General features: G+C 31.4%; 1 protein-coding gene across 1 annotated transcript; it reads right to left on the bottom strand.

Annotated features, from left to right (window-relative positions):
• LOC18612163 (glycerol-3-phosphate acyltransferase 1) lies at positions 6,880-9,179 on the bottom strand. Its single transcript, XM_007048798.2, has 2 exons — positions 8,439-9,179; positions 6,880-7,973 (listed from the first exon to the last, which is right to left on the bottom strand). The coding sequence occupies exons 1-2, from the start codon at positions 9,177-9,179 to the stop codon at positions 7,092-7,094; spliced, it is 1,623 nt and encodes a 540-aa protein (XP_007048860.2). The 3' UTR covers positions 6,880-7,091.

The following is a 12,814-nucleotide window of genomic DNA, read 5'->3' as shown; positions in this document are numbered from 1 at the left end:
TTAAGCTCATTTTATTTGTGTTTTTTTTTTGTGGGCATATCAAAACTATTAAGTTGTTTACAAAATAGGAAACAAGCCTTTGAAACATGATGAGATTTTATAGTCTATTTTAAAGCATTCAAAATTGTATATATTACACCCCCGTATAAGGGCCCTAGAGTGGTCGTTAATGAGTTTTCTAATCTGTCTTGGGGGCAATTTTCATGATGCTTAAGTGAATATTTTAACTATGCCATGCTCATTGATTTTCGTAAGTGAACTTTCTATTTTAATGTTCACTGATTTTATGATGAATTTGTTTATATATAGCTCATGGCGTTCATGATTTAAACATGCATACACGCCTTTTGATCTTATGATTGAATTGATTCTATGCAATTGAAATTCCTTTAGTTTATTTTCTTGGGTAAACCTTACGAGTATAGGTCTTGTTACCACACCATATTTGTGTGGTCATTGTGCACCAAGTAGTGATTATTGATGATTGATAATTGATAAAAAAGGACTTGAAGTCCCGACTGATATTTGGTGGCGTGGGGAGTTCCCACGAGTAGGTAAAAGGAGACCTGAAAACTCGACTCATATTCGATGGCGTGGAGAGTTCCCACGAGTAGGTAAAGAGGGACTTGAAACCCTAACTCATATTCGATGGCGTGGGGAGTTTCCATGAGTAGGTAAATGGAGACCTGAAGCTCCGACTTATATTTAGTGGCATGGGAAGTTCCCACTAGTAGGTGTTGATGTTATTAATATCAGAGAGAGAGCTTACGAGCTATATTAGACCTACCCGATGATACCCTAATTGATATGTTTTTATTAATTAAGCATGCCATTACTATTATATTTGTTTGGGAAAATCGTGGCTTTCGTTTATCAGTTCACATGACATTCGGGAAATTACATTGTTTATAATTGCCATGGTTAATTGATTTTATCGAGCATGAGATTTTTACGCTGCAAAAGTAATTAAAAATTTTGAGATTTAAATTTAAGCATCTTATATTGATTTGCACATAATATATTAACTCTGTGCATAGTTTACCTTGTCATATATATTATTATTATGCTTTTATTAAAAGCTCTACCTTAATGCTTGTTTCCTTTCCTGTGCACTCACTGAGTATGAACGGCTTAACCCAACTAGTTGATATGGCAAATAAGTAAACTTTGAGGAGCAATCGTGGTGAGAGGACTTTAGGAGGTAATTGGTGTCTTATAGCCCTACCCTTGTGTCACTTCGTTGACTAGATGTCGAGTTGTCTACTGTTTAAAAGAGATGTTGCATTTTTAAAACTATTTTGGGTCAAGGCCTTTAGGTATTGTTTAATTAAATTTGAAGTTATGTTTTATAAAACATGTTGTGTAAGTACTTGGTATTTTCACTTTTAAAAAAAAAAGTACTTGGTATTTTCTTTTATGAAATCCTATGGTGATGAAGTATTAAAAATAGCTACATTGGCACGTATCATTGTTAATGTGATAGGTGATATATAGGAAAGGAAATTACTAGGTAAGATAAAAATATTTAGAAAGTTTGCCAAGTCGTGTGAGCTAGCCTACATGACTTGTATGCCGGTAATGACTGTAGGTGAGGGTCGTTACAACATATTTATGTGACATGATGACATAGCTATATCACATTTTTCACCTTTCACATCATCTCCATGTTAACATTATATGGACATAAAATGATCATGGATATTTTGATTAATACCAATTAGTTAACTATTAGGTAGCGTTTGGCATGAAGGAAATGAGCGCACATTTCTTGCAATGTGCCCAGTTAAATTACATTGACCTTTTTGTTTTGCAACAAACAACTATAATGTAATATTGCAATGCAATCACATTAAAACCAATATATGTAATGTGATTACAATTCAAAATCAATGCAATCAGATTATATTGCACTTTGCAATGTTATTAGACATTTTTGCCCTTCAAATTTTTTACTTTGTTAAAGACATTTTGCAATGTTGTAATTTAGTTTTTTTTTATATAAATTTCGAAGGATGTCTCTTTATTATTCTCAATAGCCGTTCTTTGTTGATAGTGGATGGTGTACTATCAACAAAATTTATATTATCTTTTAAAGAAAAAAAATTAAAATCAGATATATTATATAGGAAATTATATTAAGAAATGAAAATAAAATATATAAGATTATAATAAGAAATGAAAATAAAATATATGATATTAAAAATATATTTAAGATATGATATTATATAAAAATTAATAATAAAAAACACAAGCATATTAAACTTACATTTTAATAAATATGGGTGATTCTAGAAATTAATAGTACATTTTCAGTAAAGTATTTATAAACAAAACGCTGTAATATTATCTTTCCTGCATTTTAATCATTACTTTGCTTATATATCAAACACCGTAATGTTATATTTCCTACAATCACATTACTTATAATCACATTGTTTACAATCATATTACATTGTATGGTACCAAACGCCACTTTAATTATAAGGATAGGAATGTCAACGGGTAGGGTACTCGAATCCAAACCCTATTAAAAATTAAATACCCTAGCCCTATTAACTACTCAAATAATTTAAATTACTACCCTAACCCTAACCCTAATACATTCCCACTACCCTATAATTACCCTGACCCATTTAAATACCCGATTAAATAAAAAAATGATTAAAATCTTCTTCATGGGTACCTAATTACCCAATTAACTTTTCTAATCTCATAACTTCCCTTTATATTTATATGTTATAAGTTTATATAAACAAAGGTGTATATATATATATAAACAAAGATTTATATATTGCACTTGAGCATTTGGTTTATTGGTTGGTGTATGATCCCCTGCTTAAAAATCAGGGTTCTATATATACTATAATTAATAATTTTATGAGTTATAATTTTTGCAATGTTAATACAAAATAAAAAGTAAATATATTTATATTTAAAGTACATANCATTGAATTCTATCAATAATTGTTAAGGAACTTTAGGAACTTCAATTTAAAAACTTTATCTAAGTTCTGTTTGGTACATATGGACCCATGGGCTTTGGATTCTTATTTAGGATATGCATAAAAGTTTATTAGGCTTAAGTTATAAAAAAAAAATATTATTTTTCTCTCTTTTCACAAATTTCAAAATCTTCCCTTATATGAGTAAGATATATATTTCAATTAGTGTTTCATTTTAACCATTTATTAGTTTCCAATCAAATAGTATAATTTTTATGCTTACTTGACTTTTTAAGAATATCATATTATATATTGATGCTGGTTATGAGAGCATTTATATGCATATGTCATATTTTCATTAAATTAAATATATCAACTTAAATATTTTTTATTAATAATTAAAAAGATATGGGCGTGGATATAAACTCACTGAAATATTGAACTCCACCGTCATTTTAACTTTAATTCATAATAACTAAGAAAATTATGAAATATAAAAAGAGTGATAATTAAAGCAATAATCAAATAAAAATTACAAGTATTTAAAAATAATTATATCTACGATGATTGTTTAGTGTATGAAATACATGCTTTGAGATGAGAAATGTGCATGCAATTATCTTATTAATCCCCCATCATTATCATGGAAGCTTCATTGCATTTTTAACATGCTTTAAATTTGAAAGATATCCATGAAGTGGGACCTAATCATAATGGTTTTCATCATCAAATGATCTTGTCATGGCACATTGTGCAACTCTCCCAAGATGATCCTAACAAAAAGATTTGAGTTCACAAAAGAAGTAAAAAACAATTACCCATCTTTCTCTTCACTCAAAAGGGGTCGGTAAACAACCAATCACCCCTGCCAATTTTCATTTTAACCCTTCCCCATCCCAATAGACCTTTTTTTAGGGGCTGAAACAAGTATAGCACGTCCAAAATGATTGTTACCAACTCCCCTTTTTTTTTTCAATTTTCCAAAAATATATATATTTTTATTATAAAAAAACAAAAAGAAAAAGGAAACTCACGGTCCCAAAGCCTTACACGTCTGTTCTTTTTGCACACATCCCGATGCGGACTCTTTCTTAATGCGTTGCCGTCATTACTACGCTCGATGAGCAATACCTGTCTTTTGGGCCCACATTTTGATCTCATCCGTGGACTCCTCTTTCACGTGTGCCTACCACGTGCATGCTGACCTCATCAATTAGTTTAAACCGAAAAAAAGGACATCCTTGACAAAAGAAGGTGACGGACTTAATCCTGGGCCGAAGACGTAAACCTCAAGCTCAAGTAACCCTTACCAAATTTAAATTAAATTTTTTTAAAAAAATTCAATCTCTGATTAATTAATATGTCGAAAACAATGAGATGATGATGTTTATCTGATCCACTTTGTTTCACTTACTATACTAAAAGATAAATAAATTCTGATTATTTAATTGTTGTTAACATCATGCTGCTTGATTTTGCACAACATATATATGCGAATTTTAGACAGCACACATAGTTTGATCTTTAGATTTAATCAAATTAGAGCAAAGTATTCTGTAGAATCTGATTCTATATAAAAACATTTTGGTTTACATGTGAAATGTACGTTATTCAATTTAATTTTAGTATTAACGAAAACAATGATTTAAGATATATACTATATATATATATATATTATATATATATATACTATATATATGTATATGTATATATAAAATTAATGTGAGTTCATACATGTAATAATAGTCTTTTCAATATACTTATTTCAAAATCGGTTAATTCGATTAACCAACCCTAAATTTTTTTAATCAAATCAAACAGACAAAATTGATTTAATTGAATTTTTTAATCGAATTATCCAAATTAATCAAATTAACTGAAATCAAATTTTTTTATTAAATTGATTAACTCAATTTTAACCGAATTTTGTTCACCTTTTAACTTTTGGGTCATTTTTTTGATAGCTTTAAGACTTGATTGCAAAAAATTGGATGAGTCTTAAGACTAAAAGGGAGAGTGACCTTTGTCACCAAATTAAAGTCATAAGGCATCACATAGCACTAACACTATCTTATAAATTAAATTAATGAGGATTTGAGTCCCACTTCGCCATTGACGACACTAATCCTAGAAAAAGAGAAAGGAGAGGTGCAGCCAGGTGAGGCGGCTGGCGTGGAGTTGAGAAAAGCTGTGGGTGAGAATTGAGAGGTAAAGATGGTATTGGATTTTTATGACAAGAAACTAAAGTATTGCATTTATCACGTCATTGATTGCAAGCACAGAGGATCTGGGCAATGGTGCACACAATTCAATGCTTGTGCAGGAAAGGGATAGTTGACTTCTCTTACCCCATTCCAACAGGAATTTCTACTTTATATGCTTTCAGCCAAGTATTATTGAATAGTCCCCCTACACAAATTTAATATCTCAGTAGCTAATATATCCAGATGCAACCTGGATAACCACCATATGCACTGCATGACTTAGGTAGTATTGGAGTGTCAAGTTTGTGACTCTAACTTTTTTGTTTTTAATAACATCCAAGTTTACTCTAATTATTATCATGAAAAATATTTTTGCACGAAATATTCTTTTATCATTAATTTTTTTTATTTGTAAGAACATTCGTATTCATTACTTAGGATTTCATTTGATTAACATTTTTATTTTTTACTTTTTGCTATTTATTTAAAATAAAAAATAAAATATTAACAAAACGAGTTTAAATGTAGAGAAAATTGTAAAAAATAACATTTTTTATAAGAGCATTTCAAAAATAATCATCAAAATAAATTTAATAATTTTTAGCTATATTTAACCATGACTTGATAAAAATACCCTTAAAACTATTTCAAATAAATTAAACTATTCATCACAATTTCTCTCCTTCATACTTCAAATTTCTCTCTCTCACCATCCAGCTCCCTCTAATTTTATCGATTTCTCTCTTCAGCATTTGTCTGCTACGCTCCTAATTTCTCTTTCCCATGCTTTCAAGACACAAATTAAGTGATAGTTTTGATGTGCTTGGGATGAGTGGCAATTTGAATCAATTTGAAATCTAGATACCAATAAAATCAAAATTTTAAAATTTATAAACTTAGAGTTCGATTTTTTGTCGAAATAGGTATTTTAGATAGGAAAATTTATATTTTGATTTATGAAAACATATTAAAAACACTTTAATAAGTGTTAAATTATAAAAAAAAAAACAAATGAAATAAAGAGAGTTGAGTGGATTTGAAATTTTAGTTCGTAAGTAACAACAATATTTTACTCATTGAAGTGTAACAAAATTTTTTTGAACATGGTGTATAATAACGATATTTTTTCAACATGACGTGTAATAATAATATTTTTCAACATAGCGTATAATATGTTTTTGTACATGACGTGTAATAATAATATTTTTTTTCAACATGACGTGCAACAACCTTTTTTAATCATGACATATAATATGTTTTTGTACATGACGTGTAACATGTTTTTGTAAATAACGTATAATAACAATATTTTTTTTTACCATGGCATGTAACAACCTTTTTAACCATGACTTGTAACATGGTTTTGTATATGACGTATAATAATAATATTTTTTCAACATGACGTGTAACATCGTGTAATGGTGTGTAACATTATTGAGGATAATTTTGTTTAACTTGACTAAAAATAGTTAAAATTATATAAAAAAATTATTTTTAAAAATATCTTTAAGGTTTATTTTTCAAAATGTCTCTAAATTTCTTCTTGTAACTATTTTCCATAATATCTTGGAAATAGTTTGCCCTTAAAACTGATCTTAAACATGCATGTAACAGGTATCTTTGTCTATAATAAACCAGCAAAGAGTTTGACAATTATTATAGAATTGAAGGATGATGTTACAATTAAATGGTGCCCACATATCACTTGTACAGACCATGTTGCAATCTGCAGCTATCATAATTTAATATATAGAGATAAAATTCGAAACTCAATGGTGTAATAATCTGACAAAAAAAAAAAAGAACCATATGATCTGTTACAAAAGCTGTATTGGCTGATTGGAGAGGAGACTGGAAAACAGGTGGGCAAAAATTTAAAGAACTGAAATAAGTGAATACCAATAGGGTGAAAGTGAGCAAATTAAATTCTGTTGTCAAGGGTATGTTAATTTCTCTTATTTTCATGGACAACCCCTTCAGTGCCTGCTAGCATCAAGTACTTGTCTCTCCTTGTAAGGGTAGTACACTCAAATCCCAGAGCATCAGCCAGCTTTCTCTGAATATAATTTGCCACTTCAAAGCTAGACCTGCCCCCTGCACATGTAAACTCTTGAGGCACCTTCCCAAGGATTTGAACATGGTAGCTAGGTCTGGGGTTCATCAGAAAGAAGATAGGATCCAAGCATTTTAACCCACTTGCAGTTGTCCCGTAAAACATGCTTACATGTGCGTTTATGGCCACTGGGACTATCTCATCGGCTAGCTCAGCAAACAATGAGCTAAACCTTAACAAGTAAGGCTCTCTGCATGTGGTTCCTTCCGGGCACACTACCAAATCACCTTCACTGAGCAATTTTTGCATGGTTTCTCCATCTTGTTTCCTGTCCCTTGTCAACCTAACTGTTTTGATGGGAGCTATCAGTTCAGACATTTTGCTTAGACTATAAGTAACTGCAGTCAAAGGCTTGCATAATGCTGTGCTAAGGAAAACTGGGTCCAGAAGAGTTCTATGGGTACAAACATAAAGAACCCCTTTTTTATGTTGTGAATTTGATGAAGGGAAGCACCCTTGGAATTTCAGCTGTACACCACTCAGAGTAGCGCAGATAACAGCTAGCTTGTAAGGCAGGCAGATACCAACGAAAATCCTAAGAATGGAAAGAACTATTCCAAATGGAAGCCACAGGAACATTGAAAGAGTTGCAAATGGAGTTGGCAAGAAAGCTAGCCTCCCATCATGAAATATAAGAGGCTTCGGGTACTTGTCCCTTGGCATGAAACTGCTTAGATTGCTTTTGCCATCTTCCATGTTCACCACATAGGCTTCCTGTCGCAATCACAAAATTGGATGCAAACCCATTCATCAGTAGACAACTTTTGCTAAGTCTTTCAACTTTTACACAAGAAAGGAATTTGCACATGTCAAAGTCTTCAAGAAACTATGTCTTAGAAAAGAGGAAATTCTTTTAGGGGGTATCATTTACTTTGCCATCGAGTAGAGACCATACAAGCAAATTCAAAAGGTTTTTCCTTTTTTGAGAAAATAATCTTGGATCTTATAATGCAATTTCATAAACCAAATTCTCAAAGAAAGGTCTTCAGGTGGGGTTGCGTCTGTACTAGGTAGGTCTAATGTTAAATAATTTGCTACCCAAAATTGGAACAATTGCACAGTTGGATGTATTTCCCAATATATTCAATGACCATTATTCTACATATATCGTTCATTAATTGTTTTTCTTTTTTCAAATAATTCAACATTTTAAGTAAAAAGTTGAAGTAATAAGCATACCTTGCAAAGGGAGATAAAGTATTGGTCATGGAGGCTTGAACTTCCGAGGCCAACATCAGGCTTTTTATCTCCGAAGTGTTCCTTTAAAGCATTATGCTTTACAAGCAACCCGGAGCTGGACAACAAACCTGTGAATCGGTTCCCAACAGTGTGCAATTCGGTGCCTACAACACCACTAGCACTCATGTATTCGTGGAGAAATCCTTCCACCATTACTCTAGGTATACTTGTAAAGACAACCCTTGAACTTGTTTTAGACCAAACTTCATAGACTTGGAGATTTAGATTCTCGAGATAAAACTTTGGCAAAACAGCCCTGCCAACACTCTCGATGTCCTTCTTCCTAAGCCCACAAAAGGAAATAAAAATCATAATCCTCAACTTGAGCTCTGAGTCCAATACCCACAAAAAGGAGCATGATAAAAGCAACAGAAAGGCTCTCACAATGCTACCACCTTCAAAAGCAACTAGCATGAAGTAAGGAAAAAATGTGTCTGATCCTAACAAGACTCCATGGATATCACAGACCAATGTATCAAACCTTCTACTATTGCCTACATCACACTTGGTAACACTAGGGAACAAAGAAGCAGCTTGTTGCTGTGGTGGTGACCTAAGAGTTTGGTTCCTTAGAAAAAACCCGTAGTTTCTCATCTTCCTTGCAGCTCTATAACATGAGTTGGCCAGCAGCTGGTACAAGACCCAGTCTGCTAGCTTCAGAAATACCACAGGGAAAACCATGGCTAATTTTCTGCTTGAGGGGCCAATGATATATTTCACCAAGGAAACTAGAAACAGCTCAGAGAGAGAAAGAGATGGCAAAAGAAACAGAGGCTTTGTCTAGAAGAGGAAGAAAGTAGGAAGGGTTTGTGTATGGAAGTGGAAGAAAAACAGAGAATATTTATAGGAGTCATTAAAGGGGGGTACTGAACATGGGAGAAGTTGACCACAGCGCATTTGGTTAGCCACACCGCTAGCATTGATTGCTCAATCAATCTTCTCCTGATCTTTTCCCTTCTTCATTGAACCTTTTAAAAATTATATTAATTTTACATTGATCTTTGTTGAGTTCCTTGAACTTGCTTCTATTTATGCATGAGCAGCAGCATTATTTTCCTCGGCTAAATAGTTAGGTTGGATTCTTGGTGACCGTCTTTCCAAGCTTTGGGTTTTTTTGTTTGAATATTTGATCCCTCTCTCCAACTAGTAGTCCTATTTTTATATTGGAATGTGTGCTTATACCATCAGCTTGGGCATCAAAAACTGGAGAACTTGGGTGGATTTCAATTTTCAAATCTATTCTTTTCCTCCACATGACCCATTCCCAAGTTAGATGGCCTGCATCATCTGATCGATTGACTTTTTTCAAGATTGTTTACAGGTCAAAATATTATCCGCAATTACAACTACTTTTTGCCATTGACTTTCCTTTAGGTATCATATACCTCTTCATGACCTTGTTCTGTGTGATTTTCTCTTTCCTTTTTTTAATTAAATATTATTAGTTATTACACATAGATAGATGGATATATTAGTTAACATTTTCGTCGTGGCCGTTAATTCTTCTCCCTGGATATTAAAGAGTTCATTTGATTGCTCATCACGTGAGATGAGTGGAAATAAAATAGTTGTATGTAATTGATTCTTAGAAGCCTAACTGGCTGTTGAGATCTAAACAGTATTTCAACCAAAAATTTATGACTATTTCTCCAATTACCAAGACGTTTCCTCAAGCCAGCTGCTATCGGCAGCCTGTTAGGCAAGGGCAGTGTGAAATAGCCACCAACTGTTTCAAGCATTGTTACATTCAATCTATCCTTTATGGAATGGGAAATTCTTTGAATTTTTTTTTTTGGCTAGTTTCGTTAGCATTTTTAGATCATGCAATTCTCGATCGTTAACAGGTTGGTGAACTTTCAATCATTTAATAGTGAATTTAATGAATGTACTCTGGGGGTTCATGACCTACCTTGGAGCATCATATATATCTAATAAGGGGAAAAAAACAAGTTGGAGAAGGGGATACATGAGCAACAACATCGTAGAATAGAAATGGATGGAAACAAAGAATTCTTAGCCAATGTATTTGAGTTAATCCCTTTGCATGTTGGCAATGATCGTTAGAGGATCCATTAATTACTTAGAAATTGTTTGAACTTAAATTTGTTGGGATTAAGCGTTATGATCATGCAATTCTCGTTAATTATGGAGTTGGTAAACCTTTCAATCATTTGATGTGGATGTTTCGATATAAATCATGCATGTTGAGTGCATGAAAACATAAGGAGATTCTGGAATTTATGGCACCATAAATGTGTTTCTTTTCTGGTCATGGAGAGCATGAGACAAGCAAAAGCCATGAAGCATTCGTGGGTTTGAATACTTCCTTTCTATATAACCCATCTAAAATTGAAAATATGTCTCAATAAAGCGTAGGGGAATGTTATGTGCATGTATTATTCATGCACACCACGCTTGAAAACTGCTACAAGATTAAGCTTGAGCATTATCCATTGATTGTGTGCTTATCTGATAAGCTCAATAAAATTATTGACTTTAACAAAAAAAAAAAACATGAGCCATATCTCGTGAGACTTTTATTTCTATTAATAATTTTAATTATCTTTTACAAAATTATTAGACTAAATAGGTTAGTTAAAAGCCTTATATTATGTCAACATGTTTCTCATTCTATTGCGTTTAATTTAACTCTTAACCAATTATTTATATTCAATTATATGAAATCCTTACATAGATTAAATCGACCAATTGAAATGGTCATAAGTGGAAAATGTTGGGGCCTTCCAGATTCGGGCTTTGTGCAGCCCGCCATGATCTTATTAGGCCACTACAGAATGCCCCATTACCTGCATATGTACTCCAGGACTTTATAAAGCCTCTTATTACCTTCCTATTCTTAGAAAAAAAAAATTGAATTCTGTTTTTTTTTTAATAATAAAATATATGTTAACTTTAGGGAGAGCTACATGGCACCATACAATATTTAATGTGCCTTTATTCCAAAGGCATCAATTGCTGGACAGGGGTGCTAAAATAAAGTAAAAGTTCATGTTTCAGCTAAATGGATGGTTTATATTATATGTGCTCCATTGACCCATGTCCCACTTTGTTTTACTTTTGAAAACCAAAACCACAAGAATTTCAATTGCAAACATTTAATTTAAAATTTTTTTTGGAGGATTAAAAAAAATAGACCCAATAATTTCGACTGAGAAAACCGATAAAAGTCATTTACGTTTGATTTATAATTGTATGAACTTTTGAGGAATATAAAAATGGAAAGAAAAAAAAGAGAAAATGTTACTATGAAGAAAGGAAATAAAATTTTAACTTCCATATATAATGAGTAATATAATTTTAATTTTATTTATGAAGCTTTTATATTTATATTGATGTTACCTTTTGAGTCATTTGATCGCATTGATTTAATTTTTATTTTTAAAAAAAAAATGGATTGGTGTGGAAAAGGCATGTTTATAGCCTTTGATGATTATTCTTATCCAAAGTTACACCTCTTTTTCAAAGGAAAAGAGCCTGAAGCAGTGCTCAAAAGAATAATCAAATGGACAGCCATGGACCTTGACTTGAGTGTAGAAGGAGAAAAATTATTATTTAATTACGAGATGTCATATGTTTAAAATTAATAAATTGAAAAAAAATCAAAGACAGGATTATTTTTCGTGAACTTGAGGATATAATTAATTTATTGATTGAATCTTAAAGATATATAGTTGAACCAATAAAATTCACTTATAATTATATATATATATATATATATATCTGTTGAGATAAATTAAAGATAATATCTAAATTGGATCAATTAAAATTTACGTCATCCAATTTATTTACGAATAAATCAAGGTAATTATAAACAATCTTTAAATTTAACCAATTAAATTTATCTATTGGTCATTTAATTTATCTTTAACAATTATGATAATTTGAAGATAACATCAAAATTTGACTATTTAATTTGTTTCTAACTAAATTAAGATAATCTTCGATTCATCAAAATTCAAAAACTCGAAATTTGACCAATCAAAAATTCATTTATGAGTCATTACGATTTATCTCTTTAAATTTTGATGAAAGTTTTTCATCTAGAACTATAAATGCAGTTTTCATTTTACTTGGGAATTCAAAAATTCAAATGAAAAAGATTTTTGAAACATGTGTTCAAGATCAAGTGCAATGCCAGTCTAAAACCCTTGAAGTTTTTTTGAAGAAAACCAAATCGTGTTCAAGATCAAATCCAAGTTTAGACCTTTAGAAATTCAAAAAAAAAGATCTTTGAAGATTGTGTTCAAAATCAAGACCAAGTCTAAACCCTTGAAGATGAATTTTGAAGAAAATCA

Source organism: Theobroma cacao, chromosome 1, assembly GCF_000208745.1.
Source record: "Theobroma cacao cultivar B97-61/B2 chromosome 1, Criollo_cocoa_genome_V2, whole genome shotgun sequence".
Lineage (NCBI taxonomy): Eukaryota > Viridiplantae > Streptophyta > Magnoliopsida > Malvales > Malvaceae > Theobroma > Theobroma cacao.
This window is presented reverse-complemented; position numbering and strand designations above follow the sequence as displayed.